The following is a 22,837-nucleotide window of genomic DNA, read 5'->3' on the forward strand; positions in this document are numbered from 1 at the left end:
ATTCGATTATAGGTGGAATTTTCCAAAATCCTTTATTTTCTTCATTATTTTTATTTTTCTTAATTTCCCATTGTCTTCTCAATTTGACATATTGGAAGAATTTTTCATGGTAGATATTTCAGCAGAGGGATATTTGTGGGGGGGATCTCAAATTTATCTTTGAAATTGATTTTGTTTCTTTAAGCCAAATGCAATCTTTACAGCAAGGGAGGGAAAGAACGTAATTTTTTTAGACATAGTAAATACTAGCACGTTTTTCATATTTTTTTTTCTATTTCTTTTGTTCTTTTTACTTTGTCTTTTTTTTGGGTCTAAATGTAATTTATTTTTACATTATCTTAATAAACAATCAGTTTTTTTTATTAAAGATAATATTCGCAGTTTTCTTTAAACCTTTATGTCAGGTAATGTCAGCTTATCAAAAGACCTATCACCCTACACCATGTAAATATAGCTCCTAATTTAGTCTTTAGAGTCTTATCTGAATTTGTGAAAGAATTGAAAACAAGATGACCTGGCTTGTGTAAAGACATATAAAAAAATTACTGGCAAGGGGACACAGAAAAATTCTAGCCCACAGTTCGAATATTAAATGATTTTAATATGTTTTTTGTGTCGTTTTTTTATTTTACTTTTTTTATAACTTTAAAACATCACCGTATAAGAAGGAGATACCACGGATGAAAACTGATGTTAGGATTGTGTTTCGAAATCCTTTTTGATAGAGTTATTACAGGGTCGGCTTTTTTTTACAGTTACGGATTAATACTGAAATTTGGGTCCATGGGTGTAAATGAAGTTAACATTTTGACCTTGGTTTGAAGCAAAAATTTCAAAACTGCTAGACCAAGCTGCTAAGGAGCTACGAGAGCATTCAATAAATCTCTACGCTGTTAACCCAGATAGGCATACCCAGGTGATGCTACTTTTGCCAAGACTGAGGTCGCTGCGTTCAGCCATCGTTGAAGAGATATTTTTCTCTAGTCTTACTGGAAGTGTTCAAATTTGGAATGTCATTCCCATTGTTTTACGGATGGATACTTTGGAAACAATGGCCACTGCTGGTAAATATTTGATTTTATCTCTTATATGTCTTCTAGGGCATTCTTGGGGGATAGTTTAAATGGCTGATTCTACTGGAAAAACTAGACACTAGCAATTTTTTTAAATGGTTTTAAAAATCTTGTATTTTAATCCGCCAAGTTCCTTCTGCATTAAATATTCCTTTCATGCTGCAGATTTTACATTGTGTTCGTTGACACAGGATCTTCACAGTATCGATCAACTTTTACAGGTGGAAGTGTAGCCGACGAAGCACTAGAGGACAATCCTGAAAAATGAAATATCATGTTAACATCCCGGTATGGTAATAATATAAGTGAATTTCTGCATATATTTCTCTCTCTCTTTTTCTTTCTCTCTCTCTCTCTCTCTCCCGTCCCATTCAACCAAGAATGCTCAGATGTCTATGACCTCTAAAATATCTAAATTATGCATTGGCATAATCATCGTTTTTTTCTTTAGTTTTAAGTCATAGCTTGAAAAATCAACCTACAATTTGTACACTTGCCAAAAATTCGTTCTCGGAAACTGTTTGATTTTATTCTGTATTAAATTAGAAAAAAAAATGTTTCTACTGAAAGTAAGTGACATTAAAACTTTAAACGAACAGAAATTATTCCGAATATGAAGGGGACTGTCCCCTCCTCAACGCTTCGTTCTTTACGCTAATATTTATTATTGTTATAAAAATGGAGCTTTGAGAAAGAATCAAACTTTAGCGTAAAGATCTAGCCGTTTAGGAAGATACAGTCCCTTTCATATACGGAATAATTTCTGTTTGTTTTAACTTTTTAAGTCGCTCCTTACAGTCAGTAGAAAAAACTAGTTTTTTAATTTAATTTCTCATATTTTTTTAGATAATTCCTGGAAATATGACCCCATATCCACAGAGAAACTACCTCACCTTTGAAATATACTCTAAACAATTCAGTCCCGGTGAATATTTACCCTGGACAATTGCTCTTAACCACTCCGCGCGTGAAATTGAAACGGAAAAAAGAAATTGAGACATATATTAAAAATTTTGTATAATAAATTTAAATTTTAATGCTACTCATTACTTCCAGGTGATTTTTTTCTCATTGCTTTTTTTAATAATACTAGAACTGTTACTACCATTACCACGAACTATTTGAGCCGCAATTTGCTCAGATTTTTCTTTTGGTTTTTACTACGTATATGAGGGAGTTGCCCCTCTTCAGTACCTCGCTCTTTACATTAAAATGTTTGTGAATGTGTAAAAAGCATATTATTCTAATTAAACGATCCTTGTCTGTTGGGAGTCATTCCTAAGTAATTGGAATCAAACATTAGCGTAAAGAGTAAGGTACTGAGAAGGGGGCAACCTCCTCATGTATGTAATAATTTCTGTTCGTTTTGAGTTTTAGTGTTGTTCCTTACTTTCAGTTGGAAAAACATTTTTTTATATGTATATACAACAACCACAAGCCGAAAGCATACAATGTCTTTGGTTTATTATCACACAAATGTTGAGATTGGACAAAAAATAACATAAACAAATTATTGTTTAAATCGTTTTTTTATTTAATACATGTTCTGATTTTGGCTCTCTGCCCATGAATATTTAAAAGAAAAATTTGTATATTTTTCGCTATTTGGCTTTCTCAAAGTTTTGATCGGACGATTTTGAGAAAAAGGAGCAGGGGAGAGGGCCTAGCTACCTTTAAATTTTTTATATATTTAAAAAGGCAGCTTTTAATTTTTTACGAAAATTTTTATTAGTAAAAAATATACATAACTTACGAATTAACTTACGTAACGAGCATCTATATTTGTATAGTTTTATTACATATATGAGGGGGTTCACCCACTCGTCAGTACCTCACTCTTTATACTAAAGCTTAAATTTGTCCCAATTCCTTAAGAATTACCCCTGAATCACAAAGGTCGTAGAATAAATAGTTGAAACTACTAAAAATACTTTAACGTAAAGAGCGAGGTATTAGGAGGAGGTGAACCCTTCATATGCATAATAATTTCTGTTTGTTTTAAGTTTTAATGCTGCTCCTTACTTTCAGTTGGAAAAAACTTTTTCATATTTATTTTTTCATTGTTCTTTAAAAAAATACTAAAAATACTGTGCTCCCTCCATTGAAATTTTCTTCCACCATGAAAAATGCTTCTATGAAAAGTTATCCCTGCATAACCCCTTACCCTTAACCACTCTCCCTTACCAAAAAATCCCCCTGGAAGCGTCTTTACACTTCCGAACAACCATTACAATATGTAAACACTGGTAAAAGTTTGTAATTTGTAGCTCCTACCACGGGGACTGTGGGGGAAGTCGTCCCCAAAGATATAATTACTAGGTTTTTCGACTATGCTGAATAAAATGGCTATCTCAGAATTTTGATCCGGTAAATTTGGGAAACAATGAGCGTGGGAGGGGGCCTAGGTGCCCTATAGTTTTTAGGTTAAATAAAAAGGACACTAGAACTTTTAATATCCGTTAGAATGAGCCCTCTCTTGAATTCTAGGACCACTGGGTTGATACGATCACCCCAGGGGAAAAAAACACGAATCCGTGGTCTATCTTGTGGCAAAAAATACTGAATTGCACATTTTTGTAGATAGGTGCTTGAAACTTTTGTTGAATTCTTTGTAAAGTTCTCTGATGCACTCAATCTGATGGTGGGATTTTCGTTTAGGTTCTATGACTTTTAGGAAGTGTTTCTCCCTGTTTTCTAAAATAAAGCAAATTTTCTCAGGCTCGTAACTTTTGATGAGTAAGACTACTTGATGAAACTTATATATTTAAAATCAGCATTAAAATGCGATTCTTTTGATGTAACTGTTGGTATCAAAATTCCGTTTTTTAGAGTTTTGTTTACTATTGAGCCGGGTCGCTCCTTCCTACAGTTCGTTACCACGAACTCTTTGATTGTCAGTAATGAGCTGCTGTAGACGACAGTAGTATAGCATAAACAAGCTTTCGGATGAGCAAAGGTCATGTGATGAAACTTTTAGAAAATTCCGTTTTTTAGAGTTTCGGCTACTATTGAGATATTGAGCTCCTTACTACAGTTCGTTAACACAAACTTCTTGATTCTAACTTTAGCGTAAATAGTGAGGTACTAACAAGAGGAATAAAATCCCTCATATACCTAATATTAAGGGTTTATTTTCTCGTCAATAGCTCGCTCTTTACGCTAAAGTTCGAATTTTGTTCCAATTCTTCAAGAATACACCCTGAATCCGAAAAGCTGTTTAATTAGAATAAATAGCTCTTTTGAAATTACTAAGAATACTATAGCATGAAGAGTCAGATATTGTCAAGGGGGAAAACCCCCTCATATACATAATAATTTATGTTCGTTTTAAGTTTTAATGCTGCTCCTTAATTTCATTTGAAATAAACTTGTTTTTCTAATTTAATTTCTGATTTTTTAAAATAATACTGGAAAATCCAGCAGCCCCTTTATGGAAACTCTTTCCCCCCATGAAAAATTATTCCATGGAAGATACTCTCGCGTAACCCTCTCCCCCTGACCCCCACCCCACCAGAAAAAAATCCCCCTGAAAATGTCTATATACTTCCCAATAACAAACATTATATGTATACAACTGCCAAAGTTCAAAACTTGCATCCCTTCCCCCTAGGAACTTTGGGGGATTAAGTCGTTGTCAAAGACACAGTTACGAAATCTTTAACTATGTTGAACAAAATAGCCATCTTTAAATTTTGATCCGGTGACTTTGGGGAAAAAGAGCGTGAGAGGAGACCTCGTTGCCCTCCTACTTTTTGGTCACTTAAAAAGAGCGCTAGAGCTTTTCATTTCTGTTCGAATCAGCCCACTCATTACATTCTAGGACCACTGGGTCGATACGATCACCCCTGGGAAAAAACAACAACAAATGAACACGGATCCGTTGTCTTTCTTCTGGCAAAACTACAAAATTCCACATTATATATTTAAAATATATGCACAAAATCCCGAATATATGCTCAATTATAGGTGGAGTATTCCAGAGTCCTTGTCTTTTCTTCACAATTTTTATTTTTCTTAATTTCCCTTTGTCTTCTTAATTTTACATATCGAAAGAATTTTCCAGAGTAGACATTTCAGCGGAGGGATATTTTTTTTTGAGGGGGGGGTCTGAAATTTATTTTTTAAATTAATATTAATTCTTTAAACCAAGCGTAACCTTTACAGTAAGGGAAGGAAAGAACGTAATTTCTGTAGACATAGCAAATACTCACACATTTGCATATTTCTGTTCTATTTCTTTTGCTTGTTTTTTTTACGTAGTCTATTTACTTGGTCTAAATATAATTTATCTTTATTTTATCTTTAATAATAAATAAGTTTTAATATTAAAGATAATATTCGCAGTTTTCTTTAAACCTTTGCCAGGTACTGTCTGCTTATAAGATAAGATAAGATTTATTCATCACGAAAACACACATACAATATTACATTTTACTATTTCCCCAAAGGCTCTTTGGCCTGTAAAAAAGGGGAAAATGAACGAGCCACTTACTCAGAAAAAAAAAATAATCACTTACTCAAAGAGAGAAGAGCAAAAAGGAAAAAAAAATCACTTACTCAAAGAGAGAAGAGCAAAAAGGAGAAGAGAGGAAAATATAAATAAAATGAAAAACTATAGAAAACAAAACTAAATTGACTAATAGATTGAACAGACTAAATTAATTATGTAGATCTGTAGATAAAAATAGACTCCAATGAAATAATAAGGAAATATATATGCATACATACACGCATATACACATATAAAAAGAGATAAAATAATTTCTAAGAAGCAAATGAATTTTTAATAATTTTTTTGAACAAACCGAATGAGTGGCACCTTCAAGCTGATTCGGGCAACTTATTCCATACAATATAACTCGCAATTAAAGGATTGAAGTCTGACCTTACACAAGGAGTAAAAGGAACTTGAAAATGATTTTCGGTATTGCGAAGATTATAATTATTCTGATCAGAGATGAAAGATGGCTGAACACTTAGGGGACGGGGGAGGTCACCTTGAAGCTGAGAAAAAGTAAAATATGCACACGAAAGAATATACAGTGACTCGAGATCAAGCAATGGGATAACTCTTGAACGGTTAGTTTCCTTAATGAGGTTTCTAGCTTTATTATAAACCTTAGAAAGTGGTTTTAACGGTGAAGGAAAGGTTGACATTCATACTATTGGACAGTAGGAAACGTAAGATCGGATCAAGGAGTGAAAAAGGATTTCCAAAATTGATCCAGGGAAAATATGTTTGAGTTTCCTTAAAATACCGAGACTCCTGCATATCTTCATTTTAATCAAATCAATGTGACGCTTGAAAGACAAGTTTTCATCAACAAGAATGACCAAAAAACGAACATATCGATCTTTAGATCTGTGAATTATCCCATTTGGCTGATGAATTTCTGATAACTTGGGATAAATCTGAGAAACATGCAAAAATATCAAAAAATTTGATTTTGAATAATTTAGGGTAAGAAAATTAGCATCAAGCCATGAAATTACTATCTCAAACAAGTATTCCAAGTTTAATCGAAGCTCGGATTCACATTTCCCCGAAGTCCCGAGTGTGCTATCATCAGCAAAACAAACAAGGACATCAGAAGATGGCGAACTATAGCTGCGACTATGGGCAAGGGAAGGTTTAGGATGACAGAGTCTACAGCAATGAATAGGTTTCTGCTTTTTTACTGCGTAAAAAAAATCATTTATATAAATCAAAAATAGCACTGGCCCTAAAACTGATCCCTGAGGGACGCCAAAATTCACTTGTGATTGACAGAAATTAAATTGTGGATTGACAGAAATTAACCTATCATTCAAATAAGATTGAAACCAAGAAAATACATTACCCCTAATGCCAAAATGAGACATCTTCGATAGAAGAATTTCATGGGTTAAGGAATCGAATGCCTTACGAATATCCAGGAATAGAGCAGCCGGAATTAATCCCGAATCCAATTCAGAATGTATAAAATTAAAAAGGGTCATACAGGCATGCTCAGTGGAGTGCTTCATTCGGAAACCAAATTGAAAATCATGAAGAAACTCTTTAGATTTTAGAAATTTAAGCAGACGAGAAAGCATAGCCTTTTCAAAGATTTTACTAAAGCCTGATAAAATTGAAATTGGTCGATAATTTGCTGGATCATTTCTTGGTCCACCTTTATACAGAACAATAATCCGAGCACGCTTGAGAGGATCTGGAAAAACCCCATATTTAAATGAAAGATTAACAAGTTTTGTAAGAGGCACAACTATTGAAGGAAGAATAGATTTAACTACCTTAGCAGGAATAGAATCTGGCCCAGATGAAGATGAGTCTTTCAAGCCATTAACAATTTTAGTAATTTCAATTTCTGTTACTGGCTCTAGAAACATAGACTTAACACAAGACGGCCCGAGGTAAGATCTATAGTCCGACTTAGACCGAGAAAAAGTAGCTGTGGAAGCGATATTATTACCAATACTAGCGAAAAATGAAGTAAATGCTTCTTGGACATTAAGCTCACCCTCTACAATCTCATCACCAATGACCAGACTCATAGGTAAAGAGCTATATTGAGAACCAGGTTTAAGCACAGAATTTATTACCTTCCAAGTTTTACGAATATCCTTATTACACGCAGCAAAATTATTTAGATAATAGAGAGATTTGGCTTTCCTACACAAGGAATTATATATATTCCGGTAGATCTTGAATTGACAAAGACGAATAGCACTCGTTGAAAGTGTAGCGCATTTATAATACCTCCAGAGATTATTTTTCCTTCTCCAGCTTTTGAGAAGTCCGGATGTCATCCATGGGTTTAGAGGAATAATCCTTTTAGACCTGCGATTAGAAGGTGGTACTTTGCAAAGGCTAAGAATAGCCTCTTTTATGGTTCCATAAAACGACTCAAATAAACCAGAAAAATCCTTGTCATTATCAAATAAGCTCCACGAATTTTTCGCTAATTTAGAACCAAAAAGAGATAACTCATTCTCACCAAACCTAATAGAATAGGAATCAAACACTTGAGCCCGGTTATTCCTTCCCCGATTAAAACTGAACCGAGAATATATGGGAAAATGATCGGAGATATCAGTAACTAAAATTGAGTTTTTCTTCAAGCAAAGCGTAGAGAAGATATTGTCAATCAAAGAAGCTGTAACATTAGTTACTCGTGTGGGGATGGATGTAGTTGGTAGAGTTCGTGCGGCAAGCATGGTTGAAAGAAAATCAACTGAAGCCGAAGAATTTGAATCCATCAAATTTATATTAAAGTCACCCATTATGATTAACTGACACGGACGTTTCAATATTATGTCAAGTATTTCCTCAAGATTCCGAAGAAACAACGAAACCGCGCCACTAGGAAAACGATAAATATTGCCTATGATTAGATCAATACCATTAACTTTAATTTCTATAAATTGTGACTCAAAGATACCTTCAAAATTCCTTGATAAGTCATCCCGTAAGCAATAATGCAAATTACTAGATATATACATGGCAAGACCTCCTTTAGCCATCTTGCAGCGGTTTATATGTTCCATTTTGTAGCCATGGATATCCAATAGCATTTCATTGCGATAATCCAAAAATGTCTCGCACAAACCAACAACATCAGGCTGTCCATCCGAAAATATTTGTCTTAAATTATCTATTGACGAGGAAAGACCCTGAATGTTAAGTTGAAGTGCAGTCAGAGAATAATTTCCATTGGTAACCTCCTCTCCCCCCAATTCCGAAACATATTTACTATTACAAACAGGGTTTATATTAGTCAGGTTTTGGTTAACCTGACCCACAGAATTATTCACAATACTAATTAGATCAAAAGGATTATTTTCAAGCTCGCAAAGGCGTCTCTCACGACTTAAAATATTGACAAAAGCAGGTTTTACTTGGAGTCCATTTAAATCACCAGATGAACAAAAAAGAAATCTTTACCTAAATCTATTACGAAAGAAAAACCTGTCAAAGGATTATAGATACATAAATAATTTATAGCACAGAAGGTACTATCGGGATGAACCATGAGCATGAAAAAAAAAAAAATAAAATAAATAAATGAAAGGAAATAAATAGAAACTGTAAAAAAGACTGACTTAGGAAAGGATACGCATCAAGAAAATATTAACCAGCGAGAGTAAATGAAATCTCCTACCAAAACAAATCTCTCTAAATGGAAAAAAAGCAAGAAAGAAAAAATACATATAAAACGGAAAAAAAGAAAAGAAGAAAATATAAACAAAAACCTTACAACAAAATAAACAAATGTAAAAAAACACTAATCATAACATATGAAACTAAGTAACTAAATACAGTCGGTGATAGAACGGATTTTCATGACTGTTGACCCTATACTAGGCTTTGCCAAAATTTGACCCTGATCTGACCAAACATTTCGTTGACCATACTTGTCTTTCGTTGCGTTCAAAATGTCCCGGCGACGTTTAGTTAGAGACTCCGATACAAAAACACCAGTTGAAGCAAGTTTAGCTTTTGCTTTAAACACTCTACGGGCCACATCTTTGCGAGAAAATTTAACAACGATCGGAGCAACTCTAATAGACCTTTCTTCATGCTGTGTAGTCGGATTATTCAATCGCAGACGGTATACATTAATCAAATCAGAAGAAGAGACGTCTGTCACAGACATTTTGCTATTTATAATGCGAGATATTGTCGCACGAGTGTCCTCACCAGGTAACTGTTTTACCCTATGAAAAACAAGACTATCGAGTAAGGATTCCTGATCATAATCATCAAGCTTTTTTTCTATTCTACTAATCCTCTCCTCCAAATTTTCAATTTGATTTCTCAGACTACTTAGAGTCTGCTCAATTTTTCCAAACTTTGGACTAAACTCGAGTGTTACTGAGTCAAAAACCTGGCTGACTATCAGTTCAGTAGCCTCTTTCAGTGACCTTGGGTCTTTAAACTTTTCAGTCACTTTCTTTGTTATATTATCCAGCAGATCACTTCTGGTCTTCTCTAGTTGGGCTTCAGTTGCAACTAATTTGTCATAAATTGGGGCAATACTTGAAGAAACTGAGTTAGACCCTAATTTATCACTTGCTTTCAGGGCTAAAAAAGTCTTAGAAAGAGTTTTATAAACTTCGGGGGTATTATCAAGTTCCACAATTGCTTTTTTGACAGCAGGTGTGGATGAATCTATCGTTTTAGGGTTATATTCTTGAAGATTCGCTTCTATTAGCCTAAATTCATCATGACTACCGTAACAAAAGAACAGATAAGTGGGCTTTCCGTACGAATCCTTTCCTATTTGCAAATCCTTTCCTATTTTCTCACAGGCCATAGTTTATAAATTTAGCTAGAATTTAGCTAGCGCAACATCAAACTGCTTGAAACGCTGTATCTTTAACAGTATCTTATTTTTAGAAATCGATAAACAGAGCAAAAAGACTTATCTTTATGTGAGGGCCGAGCCTCCCTATTGCATCCAAGTGGATTCAAATCCAACCTGTATAAAGTCGGCCTAAAAGACTTTCCTTCGTATCAGTGAGCAGTGCACTTTCCAAAGAGGGCCCACAATTTGCCAATTCCACAATAAATAATCCTCCAAAAAATTTCAGTCCCAATTTGCAAAACTTATTTCAGTAATTGCAAGTTACTTCGTAACAACACATTTAATTCAAGGCAGTAGCTAGCTCAGATCATGAACAATGTGAAAAGATAATCCGATTAGTTTATATGTTGTAACCTTGAAAACTGGTAAATGCGACTGCATTGAATGAATGCTAGATGTTGGCTTATTCCTGGAAACTGGTAAGGGTCTAACCTGTGCGGATTTTAATGAAAGTGTGGACCTCAGGCTGGATTCATGAATATGGCATTAAGATAAGATAAGGCCTCCTGATAATCACAATACACCATGTAAATATAGCTCCTGATTTAGTCTTTAAAGAGTCTTAGGCTACCTTAACGGGCCTAAAAGGCCTGAATTTGACTACAATGGGTGAAATTCATGCCTTTAAGAACTAGTAACAGTAAGGGAAGGAAAGAACGTAATTTCTTTAGACATAGCATACTCGTATAATTTCATATTTTTGTTCTATTTCTTTTGTTGTTTTTCTTATCTAGTCTATTTATTTGGTCTAAATGTAATTATCTTTATATAATATTTAATAATAAATAAGTTTTATTATTAAAGAAAATATTCGCAGTTTTCTTTAAACTTTTTTGTCAAGTACTGTCTGCTTATTATAAATAGAGGTGTCGATTTCCTCCCATCATAACTGTTCTAAGATTCTTATATGGTTCTGGTTTAAACAAGGTGCCGAATACAAACCTTTCAACTAAAAACTAATTGAGGGATGGGTTGTGTGTTACAGTGGGGGGATGGCCCCATTTTGGTCTTACAATCGTTGAGACTAAAAATAATTATACGATCCTGGTTCGAACCAGTTGCAACTTGTCTATCTTTATTCAAATCATGATTGTGAAGAGACAAAGTGGTAAAAAATTCGTGTATGAATTCGATTCAAAGAAAGCTAATGTCTAGTTTTTTACTCAACATTAGCGGTAAGTTAGGGGGACCCTCAGAGAGATAAAAAGCCCACTTTGGATCTAAAGTCATGCAGATTAAAACTTCTTACATGCTTCTGATTCAAACAGGAAGCAAAATTCTGGCAAAAAGTCACAGAAGGAAAAATGGGCCGGGTTATGGTGGGGAGTTGACCCAATGGCCCACGTTGCCACGTCAATCCTAAAAATTAAAATACTAGCACGATTGCAGTGCAAAAGACAGTGATGTGACCAAGTTTTTGGTTTGGAATCCTTAGAAATGGTGGCGGATGAAAATAAACGTAAACGCTTCAATTCTTGCTTCAACCCTTCGGCGGAAGTTTTCAGCCTTCCATCTCAGAAGGAAGAAAGCCCCATTTTAGTTTACTTAGCGCTAAAATGCAAAGACATAACCCTTGATTTCAAAAAGACGCATGCTTATTTACATTCTAAGAATTTTTTGGTTCATGCCAGTGTCTAGTTTTTCCAGTAGAATTAGCTATTCAAACTATCCCCCAAGGACACCCTTGAAGACCTATAAAAGATAAAATTCAACATTTACCTGCTGCGGCCGTTGTTTTCAAAGTATCCATTCGTAGAACAATGAGGATGACATTCCAAATTCTTACACTTCCAGTGAGACCAGAGAAAAATATGTCTTCAACAATAGCTGAACGTAGCAGCCTTAGTCTTGGCAAAAGCATCATCACCTGTGTATCCCTATCTGGGTTAACAGTATAGCGATTTGTTGAATTCTCTCGCAGCTTCTCGGCAGCTCGGTCTTGCAGTTTTGCAATTTTTGTTTCAAACTAAGTTCAAAATGTTTTACTTCGCATACCCCCATGGACCCGAAATTCAGCATTGATCCGTAACTTTAAAAAAAGCTGACTCAGTAATTCCTTTATCAAAGCGTATTTCGAAACACAATTGCAACATCAGTTTTCATCCATGGTATCCCCTTCTTATACAGTGATGTTTGAAAGTTGTATGCATGTAAAATTTGTTCAGTGTTTATAGATGTTCTTTACTAATTGATATGATAGTTGTGATATTTTTTTTGTGTGTTTCTCTTATTCCTTTTTTCTGACAGTTGTGATTTCTGTTTTTGATTTTCTCTTATTCCTTTTTTATTATTTTCTGAGAAATATTTCTTCAACAATAGGTGGAGGTAGCGACATCAATCTTGGTAAAAGTAGCATCAGCTGTGTATGCTTATTTGGGTTAATTTTGTGGGTTATTTGGGTTAATTATTTGGGTTAAAAATTTGTTCAGTGTTTATAGATGTTCTTTAATAATTGATATGATAGTTGTGATATTTTTGTGTGTGTTTCTCTTATTCCTTTTTTCTGACATTTGTGATTTCTGTTTTTGATTTTCTCTTATTCCTTTTTTTGTTATTTTCTGATAAATATTTCTTCAGCAACAGGTGGAAGTAGCGACATCAATTTTGGTAAAAGTAGCATCAGCTGGGTTAACTGGGTTAACAGCGTAGCGATTTGTTGAATGCTCCCGAAGCTTCTTGGCAGCCTTGACTTGCAGTTTTGAAATATTTTGCTTCGAACTAAGGTCTAATTCACCTATAATGAATAAAAATTCCATCAAATTATACCAAATGATAAAATACCTGCATGGATTTTTTCTGGTTGGGGTCTGGGGGATTTGCTTACGTGGGATAATCTTTCCATTGAGGAAAGCAAGGATTAACATTAAAACTTAAAACGAACAGAAATTATTACGTATATGAGAGTGTTCGTCCCCTCGTCAATACCTATCTCTTTACGCTAAAGTTTTTTTTTTGTAATTTCAAAACAGGTGATTATTCTAACTAAACGACTTTTGTGGTTCAGGGGTCGTTCTTAAAGAATTGGAACATAATCTGAACTTTAGCGTAAAGAGAGAGGTATTGACGAAGGGGCGAACATCCTCATATTACGTATATGAGGAAGCTCACCCCCTCGTCAATACCTCACTCTTTACGCTAAAGTTTGAATTTTGCTAAATAATGGCCGATATAAGCAATAATTTGTTTGTGTTGTTTTCTGGCCAATCTTAGCATTTAATTTTATCTTAAGCAGCTTCATAACTATTATTTTTAATAGTTTATCATAGTTTATATTGCAAATCCTTAGCTTGTAGATGTTATTAAATAAGAAAAAAGAAATTATTTTTCCAACTGAAAGTAAGGAATAGCATTAAAACTTAAAATGAACATAAATTATTACGTATATCTTTTAAAGATATTTTCTTTCATTTATCTCAGTCATTTGAGATTTGCTCAACTTGTCACTTTCATTTTCATAAAAATAGTTTTGATCTCTGTGGCTGTTTTATTACTATGCCTTACAAAATTAATTCCGCAAATATCGCTAATTTAAGCTACGTGCGAAAATCTTTCCATGGAGAAATTTCTCGTTGGGGAAGGGAATTTTCCATGGAGGGGGGGCTTGATTTCCCGACATTACTTAAAAAACGATCAGCGATTAAATAAAAAACAAGCTTTTTCAACTGAAAGTAAGAAGCAATATGAACTTAAAACTAGACTTACATTGCCTGAGCAACGTTGGCTATTGCGGCAACCTTTGCTTAGCCGAATAAAGTGTTGCGAGAGCAACACTTTCGTTTTGTTTTTTTGCTATCGGTTAAACGCTGCAGTTGTCAGTTTATCAAAGCTTTTAAAACGTTATGTTCAAAGAAGAACGTGATCAGTAATCACATGATCAAAGGCTATTCCTCAGCGTTGAAAAAACAATAATAGCAAAAGAATATCGAAAGAAGGGACTAAATTGACTTTGCAGCCAGTTGAACTTTATCCTTTTCATTCGTAGACATCGTGACGGATCAAGACTTGGAACAATATATTATATTCTAGTTGGTATAATAAAGCTATTCGTAACTTTTCAGGATCAAAATACCATAGATGACACTATTAATTATTACGCAGCTACCTCGTTGTTTTAGTTCTAAAACAATTAACACTTAATTCTAGGTTACAGTGAGTATGGTTAGGCTACACCAACTGGCAAAAGTTAAAACCGCTCTTCACTAAAGATGATTGTAGCCTAACAAACGATTATTACTTACAAGTCCCCTACGTGTCTTACCACTTTAACCAACTCGGTCTTATCATCAAATACATTAGAAACAGATAATAGGTACACCAAATAGCAACATTTGCAAACCCCTCACTGCCGAAGATTATTATGAGCTAACAGCTGACCTTTCCTTACAAGTCCCCTACATGTCTGCTAATTGGTATTGGCTTATTTTTGGTTTCAGTGTGTACCCTATTACTGAAGTTGTCAACCCCTTGAAACTTTCGTACTAGTATATCTCATGAAGGAATTTTTGTATCAAAAAATTGATTCTATATACTTTGATCAGCTCATCAAGAGCTATCAATTGCCGTCGAAAAAAAGATTCCATCTGTCTTAGTTCAAAAGTTGATTTTTTTGCCGTAGGCCAAATTTTAACGTCACCACTTAGAAAGGAGCAAAGGATAAGCTCCAATTTCTTTAGCAATGACAGAACTTTTAAAGTTTTAGATGTACATCTGATAACATTTCTCTATCTCAATCCCAAGTCCGAGAAAACGAACGATAAACCCAGCGAAAATCATGGCAGCACTTTCGGACCCGTGGGAAAATGCCGCTTTTTTGCTTCTGTAAAATTTTCTATTTATCACTCAAAGAAGATATATTGGCTGTGGGGCCGGGTAACTGCCGCATATATTTAACACTTATAGATTTTAGTCCATCTTCAATTTGAAAGTGGTGCCTGCCTGCTTTCCTGCTAGTACAGAGCTTTCCACTCGAAAGCAGAAACACACTTTGATGAAACGAAAGCTTGGCTCCACAACTTCAGATACTCCTCTCTGACATAAGCTACAAAACTCCACTTCACTTCTTACACCATAAGCTCTGGCTCGTGGACAAGCAAAAACCGTCCTTTTTGGCCCCAGGCAAGAGTTCTGCGGAGCTTTCCAAAACGTAATGCCATATTCATGAATCCAGCCTGAGGTCCACACTTTCATTAAAATCCGCACAGGTTAGACCCTTACCAGTTTCCAGGAATAAGCCAACATCGGCGGCATAGGAAAAAAAAAAAAGTGTTGCTCTTGCAACACAATGAACAGAAAATATTACATATATGAGGGGGATTGCTTTTATTCAATAGCTCGCTCTTATACTAAAGTTTCTTTTTTAACTGTTAAAAGAGGTCATTATTTTAATTAAACAGTGCTTTTGATTCAGGAGTCATTCTTAAACAACTGGAACACAAATCAAACTTAGGTTATTACAAGATTATTGTTACTTAAAATTAATATGCAAATTCTGTTTTTATTATTCATATACGGTGAGCCAGTTTAAAAACCTGCATTAATTCGAAAAAGTTCAGAAATATAATAAATAAACAAGTTTTTTAACCTAGAGTAAGGAGCAATATTAAAACTTAACACGAACAGAAATTATTCCGTATATGAAAGGGGCTGTCCCCTCCTCAATACCCAACTCTTTACGGTAGTTTTTTTTTACTGTTTTAACAAGTAGAGTTGTGAGAAAGAATCAAAATATAGCGCACAGAGCGGGGCGTTGAGGAGGAGACAACCCATTTCATATACAGAATAATTTCTGTTCGTTTTAAGTTTTAATGTCGCTCCTTACTTTCAGCTGGAAAGACTTGTTTTTATTCAATAGATATAAGTGCTGGTACTTAGCTTTTACTTTAATTAAATAAGAAAAACAATTTTTTTTAACTGAAAGCAAGGAGCGACATTAAAACCTAAAACGAAGAAAAGTTACTTTGTATATGAAATTCTTCCTTAATGCCTTGCTCTTTGCGCTAAAGTTTGACTTTTTCTCTCAAATCTACTTTTTAAAACAGCAAAAACTTTAGCGTAAGTCGCTATTTTCTACAAGTGCAAATTCTTGACACTTTTTATCATATCTTAGTTAGGCCTATACATGGTTATGGTTAGTTAGGCCAAATCATATCTTAGTTAGGCCTATACATGGTTTAAAAAAACGAACAGAAATTAAATAAAACAAAATAGGTTGATTTTCAACTGAAAGTAAGAAGCTACATTAAAGTTTAAAACGAATAGGAATTATTCCGTATTATCCGCATATACCTCTTCCTTAACCCGTCGGTCTTTACGCTAAGGTTTTACTTTCTGTCCAAATTCATTAAGAACAACTGCCGAGGCACAACCATTAAATTGGAATAAGAAGGTTTTTTAAAGCACCAGATACTTCAGCGTAATGGGTGAAGTGTTGGGGAGGAGCCACCCCTCCTCCTCATATCAATGCAGAATCCTTTCAAAACTGTCATAGCAGATAAATAAATACAAGAGAAAGGTTTTGAATCGCATGAGTCAATTACGGGCGTAATAGCCCTACCGGCTAGTATAGGGTTTGATCTAGGGGCCTACACCCCTAAGGGTCTTAACCATTTTTTCAATAATATAGATCATCGAAGAATGTTTTGAAATGTTTAGGTTTTGCCAAAACCAGATGATTTCCTTAAAATGTATGTTATACATTTACCCTCTTAACTTAGCATAAACCACTTACTGCTATACAGTTTTCCATTTTTTATGTTTGCAGTTTTTTAGATATGTTGAATGTATCACTATTAAAACTTTACTGAATCAATGCCAATACATTTTTTTCCCATTTATCCTAGTTTTAAAATCCTCAGTTTTTAATTAGTCAAAACAATGGGACATAATTTCCATCACAAAGTCAAATAATATTATAATATCATTAATATTTTTGATACCCCATAAATTTATTATTCAAATTTCCCATAAATGACCTATTTCCCGAAAAATACCCAATCCAGGTTAGCAACTTCTGTTAGCATATTTAATTATGCAACTAATATGTGTTTCGCTAGGTTCCTTTGCCTTTAATTAAATGAAGAAACACGATTTTTCATCTAAAAGTAAGAAGCAATAGTAAAATTTAAAACGAATAGAAATTATTACGTATATGAGGGGGTTTGCCCTATCGTCAACACTGTACGTCAACTCTGTACGCTCAAGTTTGAATTTTGTTCCAATTCTATAAAAATGACCTCTGAATCACAAAAGCTCTGAAAAACTTTAGTGCAAAGAGCGAAGTAGTGACGATGACCTTTGAATCACAAAAGCTCTGAAAACTTTAGTGCAAAGAGCGAAGTAGTGACAAGGGGGAGAACCCCCTCATATACGTAATAATTTCTATTCGTTTTAAGTTTTAATATTGCTAATTACTTTAAGTTGAAAAAACTTCTTTTTTAATTTAATTTCTGATCGTTTTTTAAATAATACTGGGAAATCCGGTGCCCCTTCATGGAAAATTCCCTTCTCCGATGAAGAATTCTTCCATGGAAAGATCCTCCAGCCTAACTCCTCCCCCGACCCCCCACCGGAAAAGTACCCCAGAAAACGTCTGTATACTACGCAATTACCAATACTATATGTAAACAATGGTATAAGTTCATAACTTGCAGCCCTTCGCCAGGGACTTTGGGGGATTAATTTATCCTCAAAACATGGTTATTTGATTTTTCGACTATGCTGAACAAAATGACCATCTCAAATTTTTGATCAGGGCACTTTGGAAGAAAATGAGCGAGGGAGGGGGCCTAGTTGCCTTCCAATTTTCTTGATGACTTAAAAAAGGGCACTGTAACTTTTAATTGGCGGTCAAATGAGTCCTTTTGTGATATAATAGGACCACTGGGTTGATAAGATTACCCCTGGGAAAAAAACAAAACAAATAAACACACATCCGTGATCTTCCTTCTGGCAAAAATACAAAATTCCACATTTTTGTAGATAGGAGCTTGAAACACCTACAGTAGGGTTCTCTGATATCTTAAATCTGATGGTATGATTTTTATTAAGATTCTTTGACTTTAGGGAGGTTTCCCTCCTTTTCCAAAAATAAGGAAAATTTTCTCAGGCTTGTAACTTTTAATAAGCTAGACTAAAGTTGATGAAACTGTTATATTTGAAATCAGCATAAAAATCCCATTCTTGGACGTTTGATTGGTGTCAAAATTTCGTTTATTAGAGATTCGGTTACTATTGAGCCGGGTTGCTCCTTACTTACAGTTCGGTACCACGAAATGTTTGAAAATATAACAAATACTATTTGTACATTTTAGGAGGCACCAAAGGAAAATATGCTGCCTCAGTCAAGTGATGCACTTAACTGCTACTCAGCATCGAGGCTGTTTTTTCGGGGAAAAAGAATGAAGGGATTACAGCAACCAGGATAAACGAGGGAGGATACAGTAAAAAGAGGGGGGATAAAGAACCAAGAGGGGGAAGAAACATGCTGTTTCTGTTATGTGTTTTTGCTACAAAAAAAAATAAAGATCTGAAAACTAAATAAAAAAAAAAAAACAGGTCCCTTATTTAAGGCCCAATTTCAAAGCTAAGCGACTTCAATTTAGGTTTTCTTTTAGGCTTACTGGATATTTCGATAAAGTATTTAGCAACAAACACACACGATTGTGGGAGTGATTTAGAGCAGATGGTCTTATTAAGCCCCGAAATTTCATTAGTCTATAGTCCCAACAAGGTTGTATTCTAGCCCTGTGCCAAACTTTTTCCCTCCTTACCAAGGATGTAGAGAATGCATAAAATTACTTAGGAAGCACACAGATGGCAGCTCATAATACTCGGTGTGTATGAGTAAGCATATATGAGGATCAACATAAAACAATCGTTCTCAGTTAAAAATAAATAAAAAGATATTACTTACGAGTAATAACTATTACTTGTATAGGTATGTTATAGCTTTTACTCGTATTACTGTTAACTAACGTTTTATTCAGGAAAACAATTAAACTAAAGAAAAAACGGAAAACAATTAAAGGTCGTTTCACTATTAAACTTAATAGGCAATATCCTGAGTGTATTTTTAAAATAAAAGACACATTTAATCAAAACAATTCCCCAAGGCACGTATATAAGATTTTATATTCGGGGGATGACACCAACCAGGGGCGGATCCACGATTTCCTTTAGTGGGGGGCGCATAATAGGCTGCTACGGTAAACTTGCGAAAAAATAAATAACGATTTGAATAGAACCTCAACAATTATACGTCGTAGGTAGTTAGTGAAAATACTATTACTAACCACTCACCGCAGCAAAAAGCCGTCTGATGCCAAAAGCTACGCACACCCCTCCTCCATCCCAATCTAATCAAAGCACCCCTCTTTACGCCCTCCCAGGATGTTTCCATTCCCTTTAAATATTTTTTTTATGACATCCTCTCACCCAAAACACAAACGACCTGAATTTCGTTTAGCCCTAGACGGTTGTCTGAGAAGTACAATCTTCGTTAATCAATCATCCTTCATTTGCAAAACGTGCCCTAGCCATCTCTACCTTTCTCTCATTATACCCCTTGAAAGTGGGATTGAAAATGGGATTTTCTGCAACTATCCGACACTTTAGCCTACGCATTTTCTGCGTAGTATTTTCTACGTGTGTTAGTGTGTAATATAGTGTGCAATCTTATAGTGTGTATTTTCTTAATTCTTATTTAAAATCAATGAAAAGACTTTTGAATTATGTTTTTTCTTAGCCTTGGATTGGGGGAATCCCTTCATAAAAACTTTGTCCATTATTCATCCCAGGGCAATACCCTTCCAGGGAAAATTATTCCTTTATTTTTTTTTAATTCTGGTGATTTTTAATTCCTGGTTTTTGGTGGGTGGTGAGACACTCTCGAAAGTATACCTTAATCGCAGAAAATCAAGCTTCAGAGACATGAGTTTCTATGACGTGTTTAAAGTGATCAATTCGAGGAATTGAGATTTCCCTGAAAATAAACCAGGATTAGTTGTCTGTATTGAACAAACCCAATAGGAAATCGGTTCTCTTGGCAAATTATTAAAATAGTTTGACAAGGACTGCAATAGAGATAAAATAAAACCTACCTTTAACACCACCATCATCACTCATTGAATCGAGATACGCGGACATATTTTGTAAACGACCATTCGGGAAAAAGATCTAAAATCAAAATAAAGGCAATTATTTCATTATAAACCTCTTATTATTTCATTATATAAGCCTCAGTTAGACTTCCACTGAAGGATATTTCCACCTGCAAACTTGGAATTATACACATTATTGCTTTCAAGTAGAACTCGAATCGTAAAAATTAGATTAATATTAGAAAATTCAAGTAGATTAGTTCAAGTGACGATTTGTCCCTATTAGACAGTCTTTTTCGGAACATATTTTTAAATTTTCAGTTTCTATGGCTGAGGATTTGTTCTTTGCCCCCTAAGGGGACAAAGATGATTTGACTTGATAAAGCTTATTTTTTCTTTCATTGTATCTTAGTTAGTGGTGTCAATTAGGGTTTAGGGCATTTGCCCTTCCTCGATAGATTTTGAAAATACCTTTTAGGGAGCATTTTTGTTGAAGAATATCCTTTTTGTATTGTATTACAAAAAATAGCCACTGGCCATATTTGCATCGAAAATCAGTTCACATGTATTTTTAACCTTTTATTAGCCAGTTATATTTATTTTTTTGGGTGGGGGGGGGGTCAAACCGGGCTCAAATTGTTGAAGTAATATATACATAGTAGGAATAGCCTTCCGCCTCTCCTCAATCCTAATATACAGGATGATTTTCAGTTAGTTTCAGGTTTGAATGTTGCTTTTAGGTTTTGGCTAAGAAAAAGCCAAACAACTTTTCCCGTTTAACATCTATTATTTTTTTCTCAGAGTTCACCTGCTAATCTTCTGCATCCATTTTATGCACTATCTAAATATCCGGTAGCGGATATTTAGCATATCCGCATATCTTGTGGTAGCGGAATGGGTAAGGCCACATGCAGAAACAGGAGATACTTAGGTTCAATCATTCGTGTCGTAAAAGAAACTTAATAGATAATTTAATAATTCGTGAAATTTTTTCCAAATATCGAAAATACTGTTAAAAAAATGTTAGAAATATTTGTGCTTAGGTGTATAGGCTTCACATAGCCCTATGATTTCGCTTGGTTATAATAGACAAAATAAAAAGTCATGGTTGCAGCGGCAGCTAAAACCTAGTAAAGGAAGAACCCTGGCCCATAGTCAACAAAATTAACAAACATGTTTGAAAAAAAACTGACTAGAGAGAAAAGAAATGCAGTTTGTAGCTGATTTCAGAATGGTAACTATTATCTTGATTAGTCCCAGCAGTAAATTGTTATTTTGAAAACAAATTTATGGGAATTTTGGAAAATAGCCAGAAACCCCCTAAAAACTGGCTATGGATCGAAACAAAAATTTACACCGTTGGAACTGCCATAGCAATAAACCCTATACAAGAAACTTCCAGTCTTTCTGGCTTGAATAATTCTCAAACAAGAAAATGCCGATTTGAAAAATGTAATTATACCGACATAATCTGCTGATTCACAGAATTCCTAATAAAGATAGTGAAAATACTGAACAGACAACTCGAAGGATATTAAATTCATGGCTATGAACAGAATTAGAAGCAAGACTAAGCGCCCTACCCGCTCGAACTCTCGCCCCGCTTCGGGCCCTATTTTTGTTTCTCTTCTGAATCTCAGGCATAAAGATAGTATCATGACTTGTATTGGTAGCCTACAAGGCACATGAAAGAGCATCAGTAATGACCTACAATCGGAACTTTCAAAACCTCGGAAAGAACTTTTGAATACGGCTTACAAGCCGTATGGGGACAAGTTATACTAGCAGTAATACTAGTAGTTATACAACACTAATACAACTGCTTCTTTCCCTTTTGCCACTGCTGCTACTAAACCAGAGAAGCCATTTGGACCAAATCTTGGGGTGGGCATAAGCTCAATCTTGCCCCCCCCCCCCGACTCACTTCGTGTCACGTAATCATCTAGGAAATGGGCATTTGACAGAAATCGAGAATTTTATTATGTATCTTACCTACTTTCAAAGTTTACAATAATTGATAGCAAATAGCGTAATTACCCCAAGAGTCGTCAGGTAATTACGCTCTTTGGTTAATAGGCGTGCAGTAATTTCAAATCAATTGGACAGAATGGATTATGTTGGACATAATGGATTATTATGGCCGGCAAAGGGACCTTTGTGGTGGAAGCTTGGGCCCCCGGGAAAATCTGGGGTGGGCATTTGCCAACCCCTGACCCCCCTCCAAATGGCGCCTCTGTACTAAACTAATCAAACCACTACTTCAATTACAATAACTTGTAAAGCCTACAGTATTAAGGTGAAAAGAGTGTAACATACGAAT

General features: G+C 34.9%; 1 protein-coding gene across 4 annotated transcripts; it reads right to left on the reverse strand.

The window, feature by feature from the left end:
• Nucleotides 1-644: 644 nt before the first annotated feature.
• LOC136043740 (uncharacterized) lies at nucleotides 645-20,963 on the reverse strand. Of its 4 annotated transcripts, none has more exons than XR_010621698.1 (3): nucleotides 20,518-20,963; nucleotides 12,140-13,154; nucleotides 645-1,330 (listed from the first exon to the last, which is right to left on the reverse strand). XR_010621698.1 is itself a non-coding variant. In XM_065728662.1 (2 exons), the coding sequence occupies exon 1, from the start codon at nucleotides 10,367-10,369 to the stop codon at nucleotides 9,365-9,367; it is 1,005 nt and encodes a 334-aa protein (XP_065584734.1). In that variant the 5' UTR covers nucleotides 10,370-10,428; the 3' UTR covers nucleotides 645-1,330; nucleotides 8,495-9,364. The 4 variants fall into 4 exon arrangements, 1 of the variants encoding a protein (XP_065584734.1); XR_010621700.1 differs by lacking the exon at nucleotides 20,518-20,963 and adding an exon at nucleotides 20,318-20,400; XR_010621699.1 differs by lacking the exon at nucleotides 20,518-20,963 and adding an exon at nucleotides 17,148-17,227.
• Nucleotides 20,964-22,837: the final 1,874 nt, after the last annotated feature.

Source organism: Artemia franciscana, unplaced genomic scaffold (genome assembly GCF_032884065.1).
Source record: "Artemia franciscana unplaced genomic scaffold, ASM3288406v1 Scaffold_898, whole genome shotgun sequence".
Classification (NCBI taxonomy): domain Eukaryota; kingdom Metazoa; phylum Arthropoda; class Branchiopoda; order Anostraca; family Artemiidae; genus Artemia; species Artemia franciscana.

What these genes read in the sequence shown, in the direction of transcription:
- LOC136043740 (XM_065728662.1), bottom strand. Translation starts at nt 10,369, where the DNA reads ATGGCCTGTGAGAAAATAGGAAAGGATTTGCAAATAGGAAAGGATTCG.